Here is a 24,635-nt window from a genome sequence, read left to right as displayed (position 1 = left end):
CTGTATAAAATTCTACTGCTGACCCTGTTGAGAAGCACCAGATTGGACAGCATCCTTAACTACAGAAACCCACAGAAAGTAGTCTCTTCCTAACAAGAATTCAGTCATCTGAGTCCTTCCTTCTTTTATTCATCCACTCTCACTGATTAATTTCACAAACATTTAGAGAGTGCAAGACTTGCACAAAGTCTCAGATATGTTTCTAAGCTCCTATTTGAAGAAGCTTATAGTCTAGTCGGGTCCAAAGACATAAAAGTATTATTAAAAGAGAATATGATGAGTGCTATGGTAGAGGTGCGAACAAGGTCTTCATAGGCAGAAAAAGGATGAAGAGGGACAGTCTTTCAGAGGCAGCAGGCAGGCAAAGCCTCTGAGAGGAGTTGACATGCCAACTGGATTCTGGCAAGACTTTCCTAGGTTGAAATAAGGTGTTGAGAAGAGCATGTGCAAAGGCATGTTTATGGCATGTGACCAGTTAAGCATTGGTCATACATAAAAAGAGCAGTCTAGAAAGATCAAGTGGATAGAGGCCAATCTTGGGGGACTTTACCAGTTCTATGGTTAGGCATTATTTTGTAGAGCTAGCCAAATGCAAAGTAGGGAGTCAATAGAGTTTGCTTTTAGTAATTCCAAATATCTTCTTATAATTCTCCTCTTGTCTTGAAGCTCCTCCCATCCTTCTCTCCAGCTAGTCACTAACTCCTGATGGGAACGAGCCTAGGTTACTCTTTCTGAAAGATTTTGCCATTTATTAACAGAACAGTAAATGCTGAAATTCACTAAGAATTCAGTAACAATAGACTATTCCATATGACTTTGGAGAGTACTATAGCTGGAGTTATCTCCAGTCCCGCCTGGGCTGGCAGCCACTCAGACTCAAACAAACACACAGATGCTTATATTATTTCAGCTGTTTGGCCTAATGGCTCAGGCTTCTTGCTATCTAGTTCTTCTATCTTAAATTAACCCATTTCTATTAATCTATAACTTGCCACATGGCTGGTGGCTTACTGGTACTTTACATCCTGATCCTCATGGCAGCGGCTGGCAGTGTCTCCCTGCCTCAGCCTTCCACTTCCCCGAATTCTCCTCCTCCTTGTCCTGCCTACACTATCCTTCCTGCCTGGCTACTGGCCAATCAGCATTTTATTTATCAATCAATCATAGCAACATATATTTACAGCATACAGGACATCCCACAGCAGAGGACACTGAGGATAAGAAGCACATCATATACCACCTTCATTGTGTAAATGCTTGATGTGAGTATGAGGGGGTGTGTGTGTGTGTGTGTGTGTGTGTGTGTGTGTGTGTGTGTGTGTGTGTGTGTGATGGTGGTGTCATAATCATTCCTACTTCAGAAGACTGTTGTGAGATTGGCTTAGCACAGAAGTTATCTGGCCAATAGTATTCCTTCAATAAATTTAAGTATTGTTGTGTTGTTGGTGTTGGTGTTGTTTCAGGCCATGGGGCTAGAGTTCAGTATGGAGAAGTGGAAACATGTGCTGGCCAAAATGAGGATTTTGTACTAAGCATTATTGACAGTGTCTAGTTAGTTTCAAATATGTGCCTAGGCATCTGATCTCTTGGACAATACAGTTTTCAACATTTTGCTGTCAGAATGTAGATATTCTAGTGTGGGACCACAACATTATTTTGCATGCATTTGGGTATTTTGTTTGATTCTAGCACATGTGGCAGGTAGAAAGCTTTTGTCTTCTAAATTGTGTCTAGGCACAATAGTTCATCTCAGCAATTCCAACACTCAGGAAACTGAGGAAGGAGGGTCAAAAGTATTAGGCCAGTGTGGGCCATATTACAAGTTCAAAGTTAGCCTGAACTACATAGAAAGACCCTGTGTCAAAAAAAAAAATAGTACTGAAGACACAGCCTAGTAATAGAATGCTTATTCAGCATGTGAAGAGCTCCGAGTTTTGTCTCCAGCACCACAAGAAATACATAAATACATACACAGGTAAATATTTTTAAAGTGCTGATCTGTGTTGAAGTCCAGGTCAGCAAATCTGCTCTTGTTGTATGGGAATACAAAACAGAAGACCTACAATAGTCAGGTCAGAGCCAAGGATGCATTAGAAAGAAACTAAGTTGGGAGGGGCTGGATAAAGAAACAGAAGTCTGAACTCGAAGAAGGGAAGAGCAAAATCAGAGGGAAGGGGAAAAAAACCTGAGGACAGGATACGTAAGATCATCCAGCTGCCCCCAAACTGAACTTACAATGTTTTCTGTGTTCTCTGTGGAAGAGGGGTTAGCTTGTCCAGCATTCAATGGAAATTTGTTGATTGACACTAAGTTGGGCACAAGTTCAATGTGAGTGTGCCTTTAAGCTATTTATTTGATTTTTAAAAATTGCATCCTTTGCAGTAAGACTGTTTAGCTTCTACTGGCGCCCTGGGACAGTAAGTTTAGATTGTTAAAATAGCAGCCGTTAACACTCTCTGTGTTATGACACTGTCCTCCCTGCCCCCCTTTCCAGAATCTGGGCTGGAGAGTGTTTGACAAAAGTTAGTCCCCTCTCCACACTGAAAGACACAGAGAATCCTCAAAGGCGGGGCCGCTTTTGCCTAGACCTAACCCCAAATGCCTTCAACTCTGCCCACCCCACCCCACTCCCACACACATGATTCTTGTGTACACTTAGGAACATGCACACCCCTCACACTCACTCCCCACCCCCTCACACTCACTCCCCACCACACTCCCCCCCCCCACACATCTCCCAAGCTCTAGGGACTTGATTTGCTTTCCTTTGTTTGGCTTGTTTTGATTTGAAATCAGTTTTCAGGATGACACTGGTTATTTTTTCCTTGTCTATTAGTTGTGTTGCAGAGGGAGCATGTAAGGACTTTGTTCTTAGTGCTGGTCATGCTTACTTCTCTAAACTATTAAGTATAGTGCTGATTCTATTATCAGTCAAACTGGTCTTTGTGGACTTTGCATACAATGCCTCTTGAGCAAATAGCCCAGGCAGCTTCTAAAAGATTTATGAATTCCTGGATTATCTAGATTATTCATAGGTCTACTTAAAAGGGAAGTTTTCATGAGAGGACTGGATGGCCCTGGCTTTTGTAAAGGCCCTTGGGGAAAGATCAAAAGAACAGAGACAAAGAGGACAGTGTGGAACTGCTCAGCTCCCTGAACAAGGCAATCATCGAGACCAGACACCCAGAGCCAACCACCGTCTCAGACAGTCAGCACTGGTCACAGCTGAGCCACCACCTAGGCCCAGGAAGCACAAAAGGGAAGTTCTGTGTTCTTTGGATGACTTTGGCTTGCCATTTCTACTGGCACTTTCCAGTGGAACTCTGTGCAATAGTGGACACATCCCATTTCAGTAGCCACAGACAAACGTGATCATTGAACCTTTGATAGGCTACAAGACTACTGTGAGACTAAGAAACTGCATTTAAATTATGGTTAATGGTAATCAGTTTAACTGTAAGCTGATACAGATGACTAACGACTGCTGCCCTGCATGACACTACTCTACCTCTTTCATTGGGTGATTTTATCCTGCATTGAATTTAGCTTTATGTATCTAGAGTTTTCCTGCCTGGCCCACAGTCAGGACAAATCTCTCTCACCTGCCAGTCCCACAGCCGCTTAGACCCGACCAAGTAAACACAGAGACTTATACTGGTTACAAACTGTGTGGCAGGCTTCTTGCCAACTGTTCTTACAGCTTAAATTAATCCATTTCTATAAATCTATACCTTGCCACATGGCTCGTGGCTTACCAGCATCTTCACATGGTGTTTCTATTCGTGGCGGCTGGCAGTGTCTCCCTCTCAGCCTTCCACTTCCCAGCTTTATTCTCCTCCTTGTCCTGCCTACACTTCCTGCCTAGCCAATGGCCAATCAGTGTTTTATTTATTGACTAATTAGCAACACATTTGCCATACAGAACATCCCACAGCAGCTTTATACCTTCTATCTATTTGTTTAGTTCCTTACAACTGTCTTAAGAGCAGGCACTGTATATTCTGTGAACACAGAAAATCATACCTTGGAGTGATGTTTTCTTCAGCCCTCTCTCTCCACACTTGACAAATCCAATAATTTATTTAAGAAAGACTGTAACCTACCTGAAGCCACAGTGCTCTGTAGGCACATTCAAGTAGCCTGGAACCCAAGTCTGATGGCTTCCTGGACTGTGCTTCAAGCACATCTTAGTTTCAGACAAGATTTTTAAAAGTGAATACTCTCTTGGCCTCCATTGTCTTCACAGCTCATAACTGAGCTCCATCCCTTATCATTTGGAAATATATTGGACACCAAGTCTGTCTTTACCTCCTTGTGTGCTAAGGCACAGAGTAGACTCTGGACAAAGGTTTGTAGAGTGAGTTAACTCTCTAAGATCATCATGTGACCTGTCATTTTTTATATTATATTTTCTGCAGGAAAGTGCTTGTGTTTTGATGCTTTGCATCAGCCAGAGCTCATGCTGTCTCAGCCCAGGAGACATGGAAACTTTGCATGTGGCCATGGCCCCTGGAGGTGTTCAGGTATAGATGAGAGAATGTTGGGAAGCTGGCTGGCAGGCTGGCAGAGAGGCCAGGGCATTTCAGGCTTCCAGACCCTCTATATTCTGGATTATATTGATTTGCTGAACTAATTGTCACTTTCTGGTCATAAGAGACAAAGTACCGAGTCCAAACTAAGCCCAGAATCCAATGCTAAAAATGAGGAGAATTCAGTGTATAGGTGGAAGGAAAATATCTTCTAATCCCTGTCCTCTCAGCTTCCCACCCCAGCCTTTTGCCCTTAACCCCTAGCCAACCAGTGGTAACTCAGCACTGGATGAATTGAAGAAAAACGTGTTACCAGCCACCAAAGGTCAAGTGGCAGCCAGGCAGTCATGCCAAGAGCCAGGCCCAAACAAGGAGGCGAATGGTTTGTGCCCCGTCTGTAGTGCATGGTCTGCTCATTTATTGGTACCACCTAATGAAGAAGTGATCTGGTCCTGAGATAGAAGGCTTCCAGAGACCCACCCAGTCCTAAAATTCTGAAGCCTAAGTATAGGCATTGGATGCCAAGGACACTGGAGAAAGTCTCCGGAGCATGTAGAACACGAAGCCAATTGGAGTGCCTGCTAAGCCAGCCCAGGATTCCTAGCATTCCAGCCACACCATATCCACCCCCACCCCCGGAGGGCAGCCAGTGGCCACAGCAGAGCCCACATCCAGCAGGCTGAGACCCACAACAGACCCTCTAACAGCCTGCTTTTTCACTAATGGCCTGCCTGTTTGCCTTGTACTGAGTTCAGGGAGGTGGACAAATTGTAACACCCAGTTTAGCCTTACCATGGACTCTCTGGGCAGTGAATCATTTTGAATAAGCGCTTAAGCATCTTTCCACTGAGTCATCCTGAGGACTGTCAGGTTCACTAATCCTGACATATACTGTGTATATCCTTTGTTCAGATTCTGTCCCCATGCTGATACTAGAGGCTGGATATAAACAGCAGAACTTTAACAATGTGCTTGTTGGAAATCATTTGTATTAGGACTTCCATTGCCTGCCTCTCTCCAAAAATGCCTGAAGCACAAAGAAAAATCTTACCAGTACCAACTCTTGGTCTGTGTGTGCTTCTGGCAACATAACTACCGAGAATATGTCCTCTTTACTTCAAGTGGCGCTGCCTATTCAATTTGTTTTCCAGATACTCCATGGATCTGTTTTCATTTGGCTTCTTCTAGGTTAGGGCTGGCATTTTCTTTTTCCTGTAAATATTTTAGCATTTGCAGGCACCTCTTGCTACAACACTTCCTTTGCAGTGTGAAAGCTGCCATAGACAGTATGCAAATGATGGCTAGGGCTGCCTCCAATAAAACTTTATTTACAAAGACAAGTCCTGGGTCCATTTAGCTAACACCTCTGTTCTAGACATAAAATAGCCTGAATCAGTAGGTGAAACCTAGTTTCCCATACTAGAATGTCTGTGAGGACGATTTTGAAGACTGAACCATTTCCATTCTCCTTTTGGGAAGGAGACATTGTAGGAATAATTTTTTTTCCCATTTTTGACTATCAAAGTCCGTTTCTCAAAGGTGGTAGACACATTGTAATGACTAAGATTGGCTAAATGAGGATGCATTAACAACATGCAAATTTCAGAACTTAAAACACTTAAAGGTGTCAATCTCAGGTTGATATGTCATTCTTACCATGAACACTGGCTGGCAGAGCCTTGCCATCTAGGATTTAGTTTCAGTGGTATGAGAGGGGAACATAGTAAAGTAGTAACTGGTGCCCTGGTTCTTAAGTATTTTTGCCTTGGAATAACAAATGACTTTTGTTCATGTGTCACTGTTCTCAGGACCTGATTCTCAGGGACAGGAAAATGCAAGACTATCATGTTCCTGGACAAGAAAATGCTGTTCAATGGCCCTAACAAACATCTACTCCAAGATCTACTTCCTAGCATTCTTCTTGATGTCTTTTCTTACCTACCTTTTGATTGACCTAATTGTCTCTTTTGCCTAAACCCTACCTGGCTTTCTTCATTCGTAATAGCCATTGAAATCAACACTTAAGAACAACACAGCTTAGGGGCTCAAATATTAGTACACTAAGCAATACTTAAAATCTTGTGTAGTCCAGCCATGAATATGAAGTCAGGCTGCTGATCCAGGTCCTACATGCCATTGGATCCAAGCATTGATTACCATTGGGCAGCAAGCCGGAGAACAATTAGACCTCCCATGTCTCTGGTTTTGATTTCACTTTTATTTACTTTTAGTGGAAATTTGAATCGGAGAGGGAATTCTAAGCACAATGACTCTAGGCAGTTCCTGATTTTACTGCTATGGAGACCAGTTGAGAAGATGGAAGAGATACAGGAAGTAAAAGATAGCATAGGTGGTGATGATGCTGTTTTATGAACTAAAGTGATAGCTTTGGAGGAGAAGAATACAAGAAAATACAAAATAGGCAGGGTAAACTAATTGTTCTACCAATCTCAAATGCTCCATGACTATAAATACAAGGGTAGCAGTACAGCTCTGACTCTGCTAAATATGATTATCTGCGGATCCTGGGCCATTTTCTTTAGTTCTCTCACCTTTCCAAGACCTCAGAGTCCTCTGTTGGATCTTTGGCATGTGGCCCTCAGTCTGGGAGAAAAGAAGAAAAGGAAAAGTATGCAGGGCATTTGACAGGTCAGTCTTCTAAGTTACTTTGGTCGTTTTCCACCAAGTTTTCTTGACAACATTCTCAAGGCAAGGAAGTCCATAAAATGTAGTGTATGTAGCTGGGTCTCCAAGTGAATTTGATGAGTGTGGAATGTCTGGCACAGGAGAGAATCTTTATAGGAGGAGTTCCCATTGGCTGAGTCTTAGATTGAAGCCTTGAATGACACACTGTCAATAGTGAAATGTTTGCCACTCAGAGTAATACTTGGGGACGTAGGAAACTACTCCAGCCTTTGGAAGCTTTTGTAGATAAAGAAATGAGACAAATTCAGTTTATCATACCTAACTCACATTTTTCTCTGGACTTCATGTGACCTCTGGACCCATACATACCTAAGGTCACCTACATTTTCAGGGACACAGACGCTTGACATGTGAGTCCAAGGGAGAGAAACGTGAGGATGTCATTCATTGAAATGATAATCAGTAAGCCCAGGCAACTTTCTTTCTTTCTTTCTTCCTTTTTTTTTTTTTTTTTTTTTTTTTGGTTTTTTGAGACAGGGTAGCTTTGTACCTTTCCTGAATCTCGCTCTGTAGACCAGGCTGGCCTCAAACTCACAAAGATCCACCTGCCTCTGCCTCTCGAGTGCTGGGATTAAAGGCATGTGCCACCACCGCCCGGCCAAGCCCAGGCAACTTATTCTGAATGTTTAACCATTCAAAAGTCACTCTGATAAAATAAGTGGTTGGGGATAGAGAGATGATTCAGTGCTTAAGAGAGCTGGCTGCTCTTCCAGAAGACCTGAGATTGTTTTCCAACACCCATTTGAGCAGCTCACAGCTATCTACAACTCCAGTTCTGAGAGATATGATGCTCTTGTCTGACTTCTAAATACACATATGCACATACCCACACAGAAATGCATCCATACGTATATACAGAAATAAATAATAAAACAAATCATTTAAGTAAAAGGCAGCCATTAAAATGGGGACAGTGTGCCTAATCTTACTCTTTTTGTCCTGGCTACCAGGAAATTGACAGGCCTGTAACACATACTAAGATTTCAGTTACTCTCTTGGTGGGTATTTTTGGTAGTTACTTCTTGGTTTAGGGTTTTGTTTTCTATTTTTATGTTTAATTACTTTTCATGGTAAATGTTACTTGTTGAGGAAAGGAGAAAATATACGTATAATTTCTTGTTGTTTCATCTAATGTTAGGTTTGAAGACTGGCATTTATATAAAAGGTTCTCCGTGTTTACTATGACTTCCTGGGTAGTTGGTTTTACATGATGTAGTTTTAGACAATTGTATGTGAAAAACACAAAAAGAAGTATGTCATGCCATTAAGAGTAGTTAGTACTTTGGTGTCTATCGAGAGCTGTTACAGTAAGATCTCCTTCTATACTCTGAATATTGAAAGTTGGGATACAAGCACAGCAATGACTTATTTTAGTCAAGGTTTCCCCATCCACTCTAAGGACAGATAATTCCCTATTGTTTGGGGCGATTCTATTTTACCGTAGATGCTTTGTGACTTTCCTTAGCTTCTGCCTACTGAATTTGAACAGTACCTTCCCCACCCATGGCAATCCAAACTCTCTTCAGCCATTGCCACATATCCCCTAGGAAATACCTTGCCAAGTTGAACCTTCACATGAAACATAGATATCTTACAGAAATTGAGAACGACTGCTCTAGTGCTAAGGGATTCATGTTTGCTTTCTTGTGAAAATTATTTTCACTTCTTAGAATGTAATTTTTTACTCTTTCATATTTTCATACATGTATGCAATGTATCTTGATCATATCAAACCATATCCTCCCTCTCACTCTATCTGGGACATCCAGAAACCTCACTCTCCCACTTTATATCCCCCCTTTTTTAATAACCCGCTGAATCCAGTTAGTACTGCCTGCATGTACATAGAGGTGTGGGGCCATCCACCTGAGCCTAAGAAACCCACCAGTGGCCACATCCCTGAAGAAAAATGATTCCCCCTCCCTCAGCAGCTATAATTGCCAATATCTCTGTAGCTATGGATGAAGCTGAGAGATAGCCCTCCCTCAAGATCCTACTCTGGAATTCAGTGCATTTTTCTATGTCTCCTAGAAATGGGAGTTAAGAGCCAAAGGTTCTGGATGATAGGAGCTTAGTGATAAGCATGTGTGTGTGTGTGTGTGTGTGTGTGGAGAGAGAGAGAGAGAGAGAGAGAGAGAGAGAGAGAATGAGAGAGAATATCATGTTATCATGTGGGCGGGCCTCAAGCTCACTATTTAGATGAAAATGACCTTGAACTTCTGATCTTTCTTCCTTTACTTTCCAAATGCTAAGATTACAGGTATGTATCATCATGTCCGGTGTATGCAGTGCTGGAGATCAAACCCAGGGCCTTGTTCATGCTAGGCAAGCATTCTACTAGTTGTGTTCCATCTCCAGTCCTGACTCCTATGATTTTTCAGACCTACTATGTGTCTGCCTGTAGGAGATAGAAGTTTCCTTTCTAGAGGAGACAGGTAGAAGAACTTTTGAAAATCATTGGAGTAGCTGTTATTTTATCGTGGTTTTACTTTCAGATAATACAATCTCTATCTTTAAAGCTCACAGATCTTAGATTTACCGACCTTGCTTTCATTTCTGAGTTGACCAATTCCTAATGTTATCTCAGCAAGAGATAACAACAGTACCTACCTGAGTGGGTGGATATATGTAGGGACAACACACCTAATGAATATCAATTTGAAGTCCTAAATACAGAGCCTGTCCATCACCATCATTGATCTGTGAATATCGGTTGTGGAGCTTGAACTCATTCTGACCAGATAACACTTCTTCTTGCTCTCCTATGAGGAATTACTGATGCCAAACAAAGACCAAACTTTATTGCTTTTCCAGCTGGACAAATCCAATGGTAGCCATACAGCCTGTTTGCTTAATTAAGATATGACCCTATAGTAACCTTACCTTCCAGTAACTTCATGTTGGCATGAAGATATGGGACAGTATAGGAGCATCTGACTCCCAAATGTAAATCCCACTTTTAAAGTGGGAATTTTTATCAATCGTTTTGTTTGTCTGTTTGATTTTATCCTTCATATCTCTATTTCCCAAAGAGAAGGCAGTTCCATGGCAGTAAATAGTGGAGTTCTTTTGCATCTAGGATTTCCTCATACCGTTCTTTCTCCTTCTCTGTATTGTCTACTCTTACATAAATTACTCTCTCTACAGTTCCGACTTTGGCTTCCCTCCTTAAGGAATTTCAAAGGAGGAAAACCATGACACTTTTTCTTTTATGCTGTTACTTCTAGTGCATGGGAGATGATCCCCAGTGTTGGTGTCTAGAAGGAGAGGCACTGCATTTTCCTAACAGCGTTCTTGCTCCAGCAGCTTGGAGCCTGCAGCTTTTGCCTTTGCCTGCCACCTTTTTCTCTGCAAACTCTGCCAATGGCCTCCAGGGACTGCTTTCTGGAGGATGTTGCTTGCAGTTTACCAAACACAACAAAATGCATGTTTAAGGATAAGCTTTCTCGATTAATTCTCGAGTGCTGTGCTGACTGTATTTCTTCCTCTTTTAGTTGGTAATAGGCTAGCAATAAGCTCTTTCAACCATCTTCAGACTGGTCCTGCTTCCAACTTTATTTTCTCTCCTCCAGTCATTCCAGAACACTTTCTCAACGATACAAAATCTCACCAGATCACTTCACTGCTTAAATCACTTCACTAGCTTCCTCGTAGTATACACAAAAACTATAGACTGCTGGGCTGGACATCTTAGTATCTCCAGGTGCTGGCTGCCTGATGTCCTTGCACTACCATTGCAAGTGCCAAACTGTGGTTTCAATCATTAACACTCTACAGTATTTCATAGGTAGGGGCAGGGCTTTTTGTTTTGGATGGTTTCATGGTAAAAATAAAAAGGTCAGGGAATGGAAAAGACACAGAAGCTACTAGAAACCCATGCTCGCTCGGTCTTAGCTGAAACAGGTAACTAAGGACGAGAAGTGAGATCTTAAATTCACTAGTTAATAGTATACAGGAGATGACAAATATCAAGATTCTCAGAATGTGTAGGTGTTAGATGTGATACACAGTGGTACTTCCCAAAGGTTGTTCCTTGGATGCTTTGAGCCCAGGAGTTCAGAGAAAAATGTTCAGTTGTGATCATACATGTCCCTTGACTGTGAGACTTCTGAGATCTTTTAACATGATGAGAGAGACATGGGGTGCCTACATTATAAATCTTTCCGTGACTTTATTTGGTAGTCAGAAACTTGTTTTCACAGAACATCTTGTGGACTAGTAGTGCTCTGCAGAGCAGACTTGGGAAATGCTGCTGTAGGCAATACAAAGGAATGCCTGACCAAACTCCCCACTGCCTCATCCAGATGCCTCACATTGTTTCTGTAAGTGCTGCTTAAGTGTAGTGACTAATTTGTCCATTTCAAAGGGGCATTGGCCTTCAAAAAATCCCAGTTCCCAACAGATTAGAACTAACGGAGTAATAGTAGAACTCATTTAGGGAATTTATTTGGGGGAAAGAGAAAGGCAGAGAGTGACACATGCTACCACAAACCTGTCATTAACAATTACAAATCATGCATAACAGTTTTAACATGTTCGTTGCTACTGCTAATCCAGTTAAGATACCTCTTGAGAATTAGAAAATATAAAAACCCATAGCTTAGCAGCAAAGGAGGAACCCTCAGATCCACAGTGGAAGGGTTTTGTGTTTTAGCCTACATATTCTAAGTGCAGATGATCATTTGAGATTGAAGAACTGGCCTCTGAAAACAAGTTTGTGTCATTTCTGCTTCAGTTGTTGGACTGGACTTCTGAGGACTTCTCCAGCCCTCATGTTTTGTCCTAGCTTTCAATCCTTGTTTTGGCACTAAAGATCAGTGTCCCCTTTGCATCTTGGGGCCTTACTTCCATGTGTCAAAGCAAAGGGGATTTCCGGTTCCCTCTTGGAGGAAACTCTAGGAGATTTGTGTAATGAGATTAGAATAGTTCATGAGCTGAATAGTACAGCTGATGAGAAGGCTGTCAGATGAAAGTGGAAGAAATCTGGGCAGGGAAGACTGTAGAGGTTCCCTTGGAAGACTGGAGTAGGAGGAGGCTCCCTGAATAAATGCCCGCAGCCCACAGAAAGCTGCTCTTCGATGTGCATCACTGTGGATGCAGAGAATGTAGACCAAGGTTTATGCAGAGATGTGGCACTACTGAAGCACCCAAGATTTCTTTTGCAGCAGTGAGGGCACCTCTTTTGCATCATGGAGTAATCTGAATCTTGCAAAACCCGTTGACCATTTTACTAAAAGGATATGTGCTCTCATACACTCAAAATTTTGTAAGTCACTTCATAATCACTTTTCAAAGTCATGAATCAGCCCATCAATCTGAGCTTTAAATAAAGAGCCATTTGGCACCTGGATATGTATGTTCATATCTTAATAAAATTAATAATGGGCTCTGAACATTTACCCACAGCACATAACATGTTTGTTCCTTCATGTTGTTCCCTGCTTCAGTTCCGGAGCCGTCAGGAGATGGAGAAAGAGAAGACACGGGCCTTGTTTTTTCTTTGTACTTATTGATTACTTAGAAAACAATACAGCTGAGGCCCATGAGATCACATGCAAAGACACATGCTGAAAAGCTTAACGACTCAAATTCCATGCCCAGAGCCTGTAAATTGTCCTTTGACTTCCACACACACAATATAGTATGTGTGCATGACCCCACCCTCAATATACCTGATACCGAGTGCTGTGCATTAGGAAAAGACAAATCGTTAGAGTTGCTGCAAGACATCAGAATGCATTTAGTAGACCCTAAAGGCTAAGGAGGCTATGAATAAGCAAATAGTAGTCTGTGAGGATGATTAGTTCTAGCATGAGTCAGGACAGAATTGGCAAGGAACTCAAGGGAACCAGGGCCCTACCAATGGAGCATTCTTCAGTTCTATGGCATAGCCTCAGGGGAAGGATAGTTGAAGTATGTGTCATAACCCTGGCTGGGTCATGCTGTGATGCTCCTCCATCCGCACAACTTTGGTTTGGGTGCTTGTCCACGGGCCAATTGCTGAGTAGCACGGCAAAGCTAGCACTGCTACCTGAAAGGCAGCAGATCACCAGCAGAGGGGTCCTTGCTGAGCTGACAGAACTCACATAGAGTATAGTAAACTCTTGACTCTATGTAGCCTGCTAGAACAGATTTGGTCCCAAATCTTTTTACCTTCAGATGGAGTGCCATCAATAAAGTGGAGGGAGTCATAGTCAATTGGCTGTTTCATATGGTTTATTGCACCCCAGGACTTTATAATAAATAAACAAATAAATAAATGTATTTGTGCATAGTATAAATCCTGCAATATAGAAGTGAGTAAAAACAACTTCTTACAACAAATGCACATACACAGTTACAAAAAGTGTTTAGAAACAGAACCCGGAGAGGCAAAGCTGCAGCAGCCTCATCACTCAGCAAGCCAGTCCCCAATCCAAACTAAGAACACACAAGATGCTGCCAGAGCCCAAATCTGTGCCCAGTCTGAAAACACCTCTTGCTACCACCAGCCTTCCCAGCCTTCTGCTTGACGAGAAGGGCATATCAGGCAGGGTCGGCTACTGCCTGACAGCAGCTGAAACCCGAACAGAAATGGGATGAAAAACAACATGCAGATGGGGTCCGGATGAGGAGGGGAGAACTGGGATTTCACCAGGGTGTGAGCTTTCAGCGCCCTCTTCCACTCTCTTCTCTCCAGCTGCAGCCGCAGAGGACTGTTTCCTCTCACTCGGCACCTCCTTGCTTGGGACAGAGTGTTGTGTCTGTCTGTTCAGCTGAAGAGTGATCTGCTGAATCTGCTACAAGAATTTCCTGGCCTGGGACCCCCACTGGGGGATGGGCCTGGGGTGGGAGCTGAGAGGCCACCTGTCTTGTTGGAGGTGTGCACACAGTCTTTTTAAGCTTTCCATGCAGGAATATCTTCCCTGCATCAGTTCCTTTGTTGAAATCAGCAGTGTATCAGTTGGACTCCATTTTCCAAGGTGAATACTGGGGACACTGGGTAAAACTATGGCACAGGATTGACCATGCTCTACCCTTGGCTAGTTCTTCATGCATTTGAGTATGTCCCCCTAGCTTACCTTCCTCCCTGTCTTAGGGTACAAGGTACCTTTTGTATGTCTATGAGTGCCCCATTTTGTCACCCATAGGCCTTCATTGTAGGTCGCACAGCACTTCAGGTTTTTTCTGTACCATTTTTATTAGACATTATCACATACTATAAAATGCACTCTTTCCAAGTATACAATCTAATGAGTTTTAGCATATGTGTAATTTAAATGAACACAATCATCTCACTCCAAAATATTTTTGTCATACTCAAAGGGCGTGCCATACTTACTAGTAGTCACTCTATTCTGACTCTTGTCCCCAGGTCCTGGCATCCACTAATCTAATTTCTGGCTCTTCAGATGGATTTTTTTCCATTCATTTCATAGAAGTGGAATCATACATGTACTATTTTGTGACTGAGTTCATCCCTTTGGTATATTTGTTGCTGTTATTATTGTCTAGGTTTGGAACAGGTTTAACACTGCAAATCCAGCTGTTGTTGAACTCACTATGTAGCCCAGGATGGCCTCAAGCTTTTAGCAATCCTCTAGCCTCAGACCCTTGAATACTAGAATTAACAACCAGCTCACTTATCATACGTTTTGAAGAATTTTTTATTTATTCTTTGACAAATTCATCTTTCTATATGATATCTATTGATCATATCCATGCCCCAACTTCCTACTCCAGCTCCCTGGAGATACCTTCAATACAGCTCCATCCCATCTTCATGCCCTCTTCTTTTTTTAACCTACTTAATCCAGTTAGTGTTGCCCACATGCTTGTGGATATTAGGCCACTCATCAGTAGTCACATTCCTTAAGAAAAAAATGACATCCCTCCTCTAATAACCATCTATGAACAAGATCTCCTAAGCCAGTGCTTCTTAACCCTCCTAATGCTGTGACCATTTAATGCAATTCCTTATGTTGTGATGACCCCCAACCATAAAATTATTTTCATTGCTACTTCAGAACTGTAATTTTGCTACTGTTATGAATTATAATGAAAATATTTTTGGAGATAGAGGTTTGCTAAAAGAGTTGTGAACCACAGGTTAAAAATCTCTGTTCTCTTAGGTCCTAAGCCATTTTATAATCCATGCTGGAGATTTGATGAGCTTATTTGGTGCAAAGCTCCTGCAGGTTACTATAGCTACTTTGAGTTTATGAATTCAACTGTATCATGTGTAGAAAATAGCTGTTCACAACACTACTGCTCATTGTCTGGCTCCTCCATTCCTTCCATTCCATCTTCCATGGTTTTTCTGGGCCTTTGAGGGGTAGTTGATATAGATGTCCCATTTAGAGCTGAGCACTCAACAGTCACTTACCAGTTATGCCACTAAAAAACCAAAAGTAAAACAAAACAAAACCCTTCTCTGACCAAAGCTGAAAAGAGCACTAATCTATGGGTATGAACATATACATTTAGAAGGCAGATTGATGATGTGTCCATTTAGCAAAACAACAGTAGTAGGTTCCAACCCAGTGGGGCTTATGACCTCCTTAGCCAAGGGCTTTGACCAGGTTGACAGTAGTAGACATGTACTTCTTCCTCTGTAGCAGCTCTTAAAGCCAACCAGAAAGCCATTGGTTAACATTTAGAAACACCAGTGGCAATCTGTTCTGCTGGCTTCTAATTCTACTCACCTCAGTGAACATCAAATGAAGTAATTAGGTGAGATTTCTTTGAAGGGTTAAGACTAGAACCTGACCATGAATGGTGGAAAGAAAGATGATAGGTGAATGGGTAAATAGAGCAGAATCCTAAACGGAATTTTGTACGCAAGCCTTTCTGGAAAGCAGCTCAGATACTGGTTTAAAACAAGATGAAGCTCAATGCAATCAACACTCATCTTTGATTAGCAGTTCCACAGGACATATAGCTGAAATGCATTGAAAGGGTGGGAGAAGAGGCTCAATGTTTCTTTCTCTCCCTTGGCTTTGGCAGCCACACACAACCACAAATACATTTGTGACTATTCTGATCCTTAAATCCTCCTGTCTGAGCAATCTAGTGATCCAAAGAAGAATCTACTGCGTTGGTGTGGTAAGTGGTTCTTACCAGAAAACAAATGTTGAGCTGGAGAAATCTCAACTGTAGAGTTGGGAAGATGGCCCCTCCAGTAAGACCACTTACTACACAAACATGAGGATCTGAGTTGAAGTCCAAAAATTCTACTTAAAAAGCCATTTGTGGTCACAAACACTTTTAATCCTAGGGCTATGAGGGCCAGAGATAGGATGATAGCAGAAGACTAATGCCTTCCAGCCTAGTTCCAGGATCAATGAAAGATTCCATCCCAAAGAAGTAAGGTGGAGAATGATATAGCATATGTCCCTCCAGCCTCCACCCCACCATACAGTTGTGTATACCTACATACACATACATAAAACACATGCTACACAGAGAGATGAGTACTGACAAAAACTTGCCTATCACTGACATGGAGAAAATGGGGTACTTTGTGTCTACTGAGAACCTGGACATAATATGATGGTCCAGCATATGTTATGAATATAAGGGCTTAGGAGTGAGTGACTATCTAGTCACCATCCAGGATCTGGTAACTTTTGAGAAATTCTATAAGGGATAAAGTACATTTTACTTCATGAAGGTAAAAATGAACATTGCCACTGTGTTGAAGGCCTGGATGATTTCTAACACAGTACATACTATTGGCTGAAATTATTGCTTCTCCTTTGGAAGTTAGTCAATACCTTACACAGAGGCGGGATTTGCCAGTGTAAGATCATGCTCACTGTAAGAGCTGTGCATCACCCCCATCTCTTCCCTTTTAACAACACTTTCTGCCTTCAAGAAATCTCATAATGTCAAGAAAGTAATGATTTAACAATAATTTTACATATTTAACAACAGTATGTAACCAGTATTATATTGAAAACCTTAGATGACTTGTTTACTTCTTACAACTCGTGAGGCTGGCATTGTTAGCCTCCTCATTTACAGATGAGAGAACTGGGGTAAAGAGACGTTAAGCAGTCCACTCAGCTGATAAGCAAGGACTAATTATAATGGGCCTGAATGTTAAGCTCAGATAGGATATTCTGAAGTTGGACATTTCTTCCACTTATGACAGATTCTGGTGGCTGCATTTTCAGTAGTCTCCCTCACATGAGTTCTTTGTTGGGAAAGTTCTGCTTCCTTTGCCCTGTATTCCACAGCCTCATCACGAATAAAGCATCAAAGGTTCATGTCACAGTATAATTAACTAAAAAAAACTATTTTAAAAACATTGTGTTCAGCAGGTGTTGTGATGCGCTTCTTTAAGAGTGCTTGGGAGGCAGAGGTAGGTGACTCTTTGTGAGTTCAAGGCCAGCCTGGTCTAAAAATCGAGTTCCAGGACAGCCAGGGTTGCTACATAGAGAAGCCCTGTCTCTAAAAAACAAAGAACAAAACAAAACAAACAAAAAACCCATTGTGTTCCATTGGCACCTATTATGAATTCAGTTAGTGAGATTAGTACTAGGGACCACTGGTAGGACCTTACTATAATGAGCTACAGAACAATGAAGTTTTATGGGGACAGAGTTTAGTGAATATCTGAAAATCATAATAATCTACTCCCCCCAAGGCAGCAGATCTAGTTAAGCCATCAATCCAAGGGGTTCTAGACTTGGAGTTCTGAAAGGAAGAACCTAAATAATTTGGTCTCACTGAGAATCCCAAGTGATCTGAACTCATAGACCCTGAACACTGTGACTTTTTGGAAGGATACTACAGAATCCCATTGTGGGAGATAAAATCATTTTATATGATACCTACTATCATGTAGCCCAACCACAACATACATCCTTCTGCTCCTCATCTCACTACAGTATCATTTTGTCAGGGTCACAGGTGATTTACTGTGAGTAGCCTTACATGTGTGTGTGCTTTCTTTCTACTTAGACCAAGATTTAAAAGGCTTTCTCATATTTACACAATGATACAAAAACTGTTTGAGAAAACAATGGAATAGCCTTCACCCACACTTTTCTGAAGGATGCTGAATTAATGTGGGTAGGTGTAGCTGGGGGTTTCTCTCCGGTTCCCGCCAAGCCCCGGCAGTCCAACAGCCCACTTATAAAATGAACACACAGACACCTATATTGCTTACAAACTGTATGGCCATAGCAGGCTCCTTGCTAACTGTTCTTATATCTTAAATTAACCCATTTCTATTAATCTATAAGTTGCCACGTGGCTTATGGCTTTCCGGTATCTTAACATGTTGCTTCTCCTCCTGGCAGCTGGCAGTGTCTCTCTCCACCTTCCTGTTCTCCCAATTCTCCTCTCTGTTAGTCCTGCCTGTATTTCCTGCCTGGCTACTGGCAATCAGTGTTTTATTTATTGACCAATAAGAGCAACAAATTTGACATATAGACTGTCCCACAGCAGTAGGAGAAAAGCCCAGTCATTGAAATAAGACTGAGGAAGTCATACTTAGGATCTGTCCCTCTAGTAGGAATATAGTTAGGCTACAAATGACCAGCGTTGTAGGGTGGAATTTTGAACACTGAGACCCAAATGATCATCTTATCTAACCCACAGTCTTCAAATAGAATCTTTAGGAACATGGTCTTCAAGATAATTTTTGAATTAAAAATAAATTTATATTATTCAAGAATTTGAATTCATATGAAAGTTCATTCATATAGGATTATATATCAATGTAAACATATACATTAAAATATCAAAATTCAGACTATGACACACAAAAATATTTATCTCTCCCCCAACATGTAATTCTTTCATAACTATTATGACTTTCTTATATAGCTTTCCATGTTTTCTCAAGGAAAATACAATATACTCTTCAAAGTGTATTCACTTGTACATAAAATATAGTATGAAGTTTGTAATCATTTATACCTTGTTTTGTATAACCTCTTCTGTCAAGTCTTTATTGTATTTCCATATTTCCCCTCCATCTTGCCCCCTTGCCCTCTAAAGTGGCCTGAAGGTTTTCTGATACTGTATCAGTAAAATGTCACAAAAGGAGAAAGAAGTTCAATTCAATCTCACCTGCAAAAACAAATGTAAAAATGAGAGTAATGGTAACAGAAAGGGTGTCCTTGTTCTTGAGATTAGCATCTGACCCTCAGAAGCCCTGTGAAGCTATGTGCTCCTTTCATGTATGTCTCCTCACCTCCATGCTGCTTTCTCTAACTAGCCAAGAATTTCTCCACTAAGAGACTAGCAGTCTGATGGTGAAGAGAATAGTGAAGAGAGCTTTGGCTTCCAGAGAGTTTGGAGAAGGATATCACCATGCAGGGAAAGAATGATGTACCAAAGGAAGTGAGGGTAGGAACACAAGAGGATTTGGTAAATTTTTCCTGGTATTCTGAAGAGAGAAAAAGGCAGAAAAGAATAAACAGGCTATGACACAGTTATTATCACTAAGATATTAGTGGGAGCACTGTCGTGTGCGATACTGACTTTTCCTAGGGAGATGCAATGCACACACATCTATTCACCTCAGAAAGGGATCACACAACAGACCACAGTAACAACTGCATCAAAGTTTAACTTGGTCAACCAATGAATTTTCACTGGGGTTCCTAAGAGAAGTATGGGTGAAGAATTACTTACAGAAGAAAAGGTGATTCAAAGACATTGGTAAAGCAATAGATAGATAGATAGATAGATAGATAGATAGATAGATAGATAGATAGATGATAGATAGATAGATAGATAGATAGATAGACAGATGATAGATAGATAGATAGATAATTGAATCCCTCCCATCATGGGTGAGAACTCACTAAAACCACATTCTTGGAGCTTTGCACAACTTGCAGGCAACTCGGCAGGTCCAAGAATCCCTTCTCTTACACTATCTAGCCAGAGCCTCTTCAGGCAGCAGTTATTTACTGCTTTTATAAAGCAGGGCAGGGGCTTCTAGAATTTTATAAGTGTCAGCCTTTCCAAACATGTGACAACCTCCCGAGTCTTACCTCCTTCTGGAGGGGGTATTTTGATTCCCGAGAAAGTCTGTTGTATTGCAAAATCTAATTGCAAAGTGACAATCACTTAGGCAACAGGATGAATCTCTAATAGCAGTATTTTAGTCTTCGGCAAGAGCAAAAGAAGTAATAAATATTTAGGGTAAGAAAATGTTCTCTAAGCATGTCAGAAATCATAGTTTTGTTTATTTATAAGGTCATCCCTCATGTAAGGAGAGGGAAATGGCTTCTTTTCCAGTCCATCTGTAACAATGTCTCAATGCTGGTCTGATTTCTTCCTGGTGTTTCTCTTCCACTACTTTTCATAGTATTTTGTGGGAATTTAAGTAGAAACAGGGGACATGGGGAGGCTAGAAGCTATGCAGCCGGGATACTTTTGTTATAGTATTCTCCTGAGGGGTCCTGGAGCCAGCTTGGGTTTACACTGATTTCCTGCCAGTTTTCAGCTAGGAGCACTGAATATGTTCCAAGGATAGTTGGTTCAAAGCCCAGCCACCTCAGAAAATCTGGGAAGGGAAAGGATAGAGACTGGTGTGGCTTTGCTTGCTTATGTGGTTGGGAAGCATGCTGTGTTGGCCCTGTAAAGATTCAGGGAGATTTGAGACATGTGCCCCATTCTTAGAAAAATTAAACACAAGCAATGAAAAGTAGCTTGTGCAAAGTTATAGGGAGTTGATACCGGGGCTACCATAACGATTCACAGATACTACTCCAAAATTTTAGCACCCATTTGTGAAAACCGTACCCACTGGAAAGCAGGAAAATGGTTTCTGAGTCTACTCTCCTATTGAGCAGCATCGTAACATGGGTCAAACCTTTTCAGGTTATCTGTGGCTTCATTTTCATAATTCTTTCCCCTAAACCATTAAGAATGTTCAAAAAATGAATGAAGATACCGAGACAGTTGCAGAAGAATTGGTAGAAGCTTGACAATAACTTCTCTCATTTTCTTTGATTCCCATTTACCTCTGTCTTCTGTTCTCTCCCCATATTCTCATTGAGTAGGTGAGTAGATGCCAGTGCCACATTCCTCTGAAGACTACAGTAAAGAAGACTCTGAAGGTCACACATCCAGTGAAAAACCTCTCCCTGCCATTGCCCTGCCACTAATATCTTAGTGGAAGGCCCAGTTTAAGAATCAATCCGCATTCTTTTGAGGCTAAATATTTCCAAAGTTGTGTGTGTGTGTGTGTGTGTGTGTGTGTGTGTGTGTGTGTGTGTGTTCTAAAGGTCTGACAGCTTCTGTGAGAGCCATGGCAAATATGGTTTTGTAGATCATTGTACATTTCCTTTACCACAAAATGCTGAGATTTGGAATAATTGGACCCCAGGGGGCAAATGGCCCTGCTCCTGTCCTTTCCCTGAAGAGTTCCACTCATTTGTGCCAGCTGCCATTTGTTGTCTGCTTGTATGCACACATGGGCAGAGCCAGGGACTCATGGCCCAGACAGAAAGTAAATTATTATGAAATAAAATCTGTCTCAAAGGGTTCTTCTTTTTAAGGCAAAATTCAGGAACTATTCTTACAGTCTGTAAGGGTCATGGATAAGTAGTTAACATCTAAGGAAAGAACAGTTGATGTTAGATCAACTTATACAGTAAAGGAGAAAACCAAATTTTTAGCCAAAGCATTGAAGTTGATGAAAAGTACAGTTTTCTGGGTATTTTTGTACATAGAATTGTAGTAAGACAACAAAGCTCTTGTGGTCTGTTGGCTTGGGCTTTGGTTGTAATTAAATGATCCTTTGCTTGCTACAGGTTTGAAATGATTGGCACTTTTTTTGATAGTGGATAGGAAGGAATCTCAGAATCAGGTATTAGTCAGTATCCTAGTGCTTCCAATTGCAAATTATGTGACCTTGGACAAATAAATTTGTTTTGTGGTACTGCATATCACACTTGGAGGCAAGCACTCTGCCACTGACCTATGCTCCAAACTCAGGTCACTACATTTCTTAATTCTTGATTTCTTAATTTATTAAATTGGCATGATCACATATACATCAGTATGTTACTGATGAAAGCCAATGAAATAATGTACTTAAAAACACAATGTGCATAGTGTACACTTAGGACTCAATAAATGTTAACTGTTCTTATATTATGATGATGATGATGATGATGATGACAGATGTTGTTATTAGCCTTTATCATGTTTACTGCATCTCGTGAACAATGTCAGTTTGTTTTTTAACAGTCATAGTGAAGTATAATTTATCCACATAAAATGAACTCTTATTTGCTATATTTTTTACTAATAAAATCACCCTGCTCCCTAAGCCTCTCTAAAGAAACCCATGTGCTGTGGGATGTTCTGTATGGCAAATGTATTGCTAATTAGTCAATAAATAAAACACTGATTGGCCATTGGCTAGGCAGGAAGTGTAGGCGGGACAAGGAGGAGAATAAAGCTGGGAAGTGGAAGGCTGAGTCAGAGAGACACTGCCAGCCGCCACAATGAGAAACAGCATGTGAAGATGCCGGTAAGCCACGAGCCATGTGGCAAGGTATAGATTAATGGAAATGGATTAATTTAAGCTGTAAGAACAGTTAGCAAGAAGCCTGCCATGGCCATACAGTTTGTAACCAATATAAGTCTCTGTGTTTACTTGGTCAGGTCTGAGGCTGTGGGACTGGCAGGTGATAGAGATTTGTCCTGACTGTGGGCCAGGCAGGAAAACTCTACACCCATGGCTCCTCTGATTTCACTTCTTCAACCATCCTGTGGCAAGCACTTTCCACATATCAATGATTAGGTCAATATTGGAACATAATCATTACTGTTTTTTTGTGTACACTATTATTTTCGTGTGTGTGTGTGTGTGTGTGTGTGTGTGTGTGTGTGTGCATGTGCATACAAGTCTCTCTCTCTCTCTCTCTGTGAGTATGAGAGAGACAAAGACAGAGACAGAGGAGACAGAGAGACAAAGACAAACAGAAATCAAGAGCATGCTTATTCATTGCAATACAGACTATACTAAAGGAACTCTGTGAAAAAAAATTCCAGAGATCATTCTCTTAAAGTAAACTCACTGGGTGAATTAACTTTTCTTCTATATGGCAACTGTATGCTAGACTCTGTGAAGTAGAAATACATGAAAGAGACTCAATTTCAAAAAATAATTCGTACACAGGTGTAAATCGGCTGATAGAAGATGAAATTTAATTTCAGGATGCCAGATTTTGGTTCTCCTTTTCACCATTAACTAGTTTTGTTACTTCAGGGAAGTTAGTCTCATGATTTGTTTCTCTCCAATAAAAAATGAAGGGAAGAATCTAACCCACTTGACTCATAGATGGTTACGAGCGTCACTCTTAATAATACATACGCAGCCTCTTTGTAAACAGTTTGCTAGGTGACCATAGTCTACAGACACACGTTCCAGTAATGTTTAAGTTCCAGATAGTGTGCTTCAGATATCAGGTACATTAGAGGTCCAGAGCACTGACTAGAATTATTGCACAATACTTTGTGGAGAAAAGGAAATGAGAGTTGAACCTTTACAGTCAAGGACTTCAACAGGTGAGAAGGAGTGAAGGGAGAAGGCTGTCTTGGTGAGAAATTAACAATAAGTAACAACCACAGAGACCAGAGGAAACATATGATAAGCTATATAAAAAATATATGTACAAATGTATGACAAGCTATACAAAGCATGATGAGGAATAATGTTTCCAGGGTAGTTACAACAGACAATAGATGGTTTTTCTGAAGGTCTAAGGGAAGACTAAATAGTGGTAGTGTGGACTCCTTTATAGGTAAGTCATCATGTTATTTATGCTGGACCAAGTATAAGCTCAATCAAGGCAAGGCCTTGTCCTTCTTTCTCTAATGCTTATGATACTGCTAGGCACATAGGAAGTGCTCAATAAATTCTTAAGAAAAGATGACCAGATGGTAAGCTGTAATTCTTCTGTGTCTGTTTTAATACTACTACCTACAATTATTAACCTCTGGAGCAAGGATTGTGTTTTAACTCCCTCTATGTAGTACAGCCCCATCTGCTGTTGGGAATTATGAAATAGTTTGCAATTATGCCAATACTTGATGTGTTTTGGTTTTTCTCCTCCACTCTGTTCCAGAAGATTCCTTACCACCAGTGAACAATAAGGTGACCAGCAAATCATGTGAGTACAATGGAACCACTTACCAACATGGAGAACTGTTCATGGCTGAAGGGCTCTTTCAGAACCGGCAACCCAATCAGTGCACCCAGTGCAGCTGCTCGGTAAGACCCTGCATCTTGTTTGTTTATTTGTTTGTTTGTTTGTTTGTTTGTTTGTTTGTTTGTTTTTTTGGTTTTTGGAGACAGGGTTTCTCTGTGTAGCTTTGCGCCTTTCCTGGGACTCACTTGGTAGCCCAGGCTGGCCTCGAACTCACAGAGATCCGCCTGGC

General features: G+C 41.2%; 1 protein-coding gene across 1 annotated transcript in view; it reads left to right on the top strand.

Moving 5' to 3' along the window:
• The window catches only part of Chrdl1 (chordin like 1), a 124,058-nt gene that overhangs the window by 54,661 nt on the left and 44,762 nt on the right, over positions 1-24,635 (top strand). The window contains 1 exon segment of the mRNA XM_059250817.1: positions 24,326-24,468. Within this exon segment, the coding sequence (XP_059106800.1) occupies positions 24,326-24,468 (143 nt within the window).

The sequence above is a fragment of the Peromyscus eremicus genome, chromosome X (assembly GCF_949786415.1).
Source record: "Peromyscus eremicus chromosome X, PerEre_H2_v1, whole genome shotgun sequence".
Classification (NCBI taxonomy): domain Eukaryota; kingdom Metazoa; phylum Chordata; class Mammalia; order Rodentia; family Cricetidae; genus Peromyscus; species Peromyscus eremicus.
Note: the sequence above shows the minus strand (reverse complement) of the source record. Positions and strands in the feature narration are given on the sequence as shown.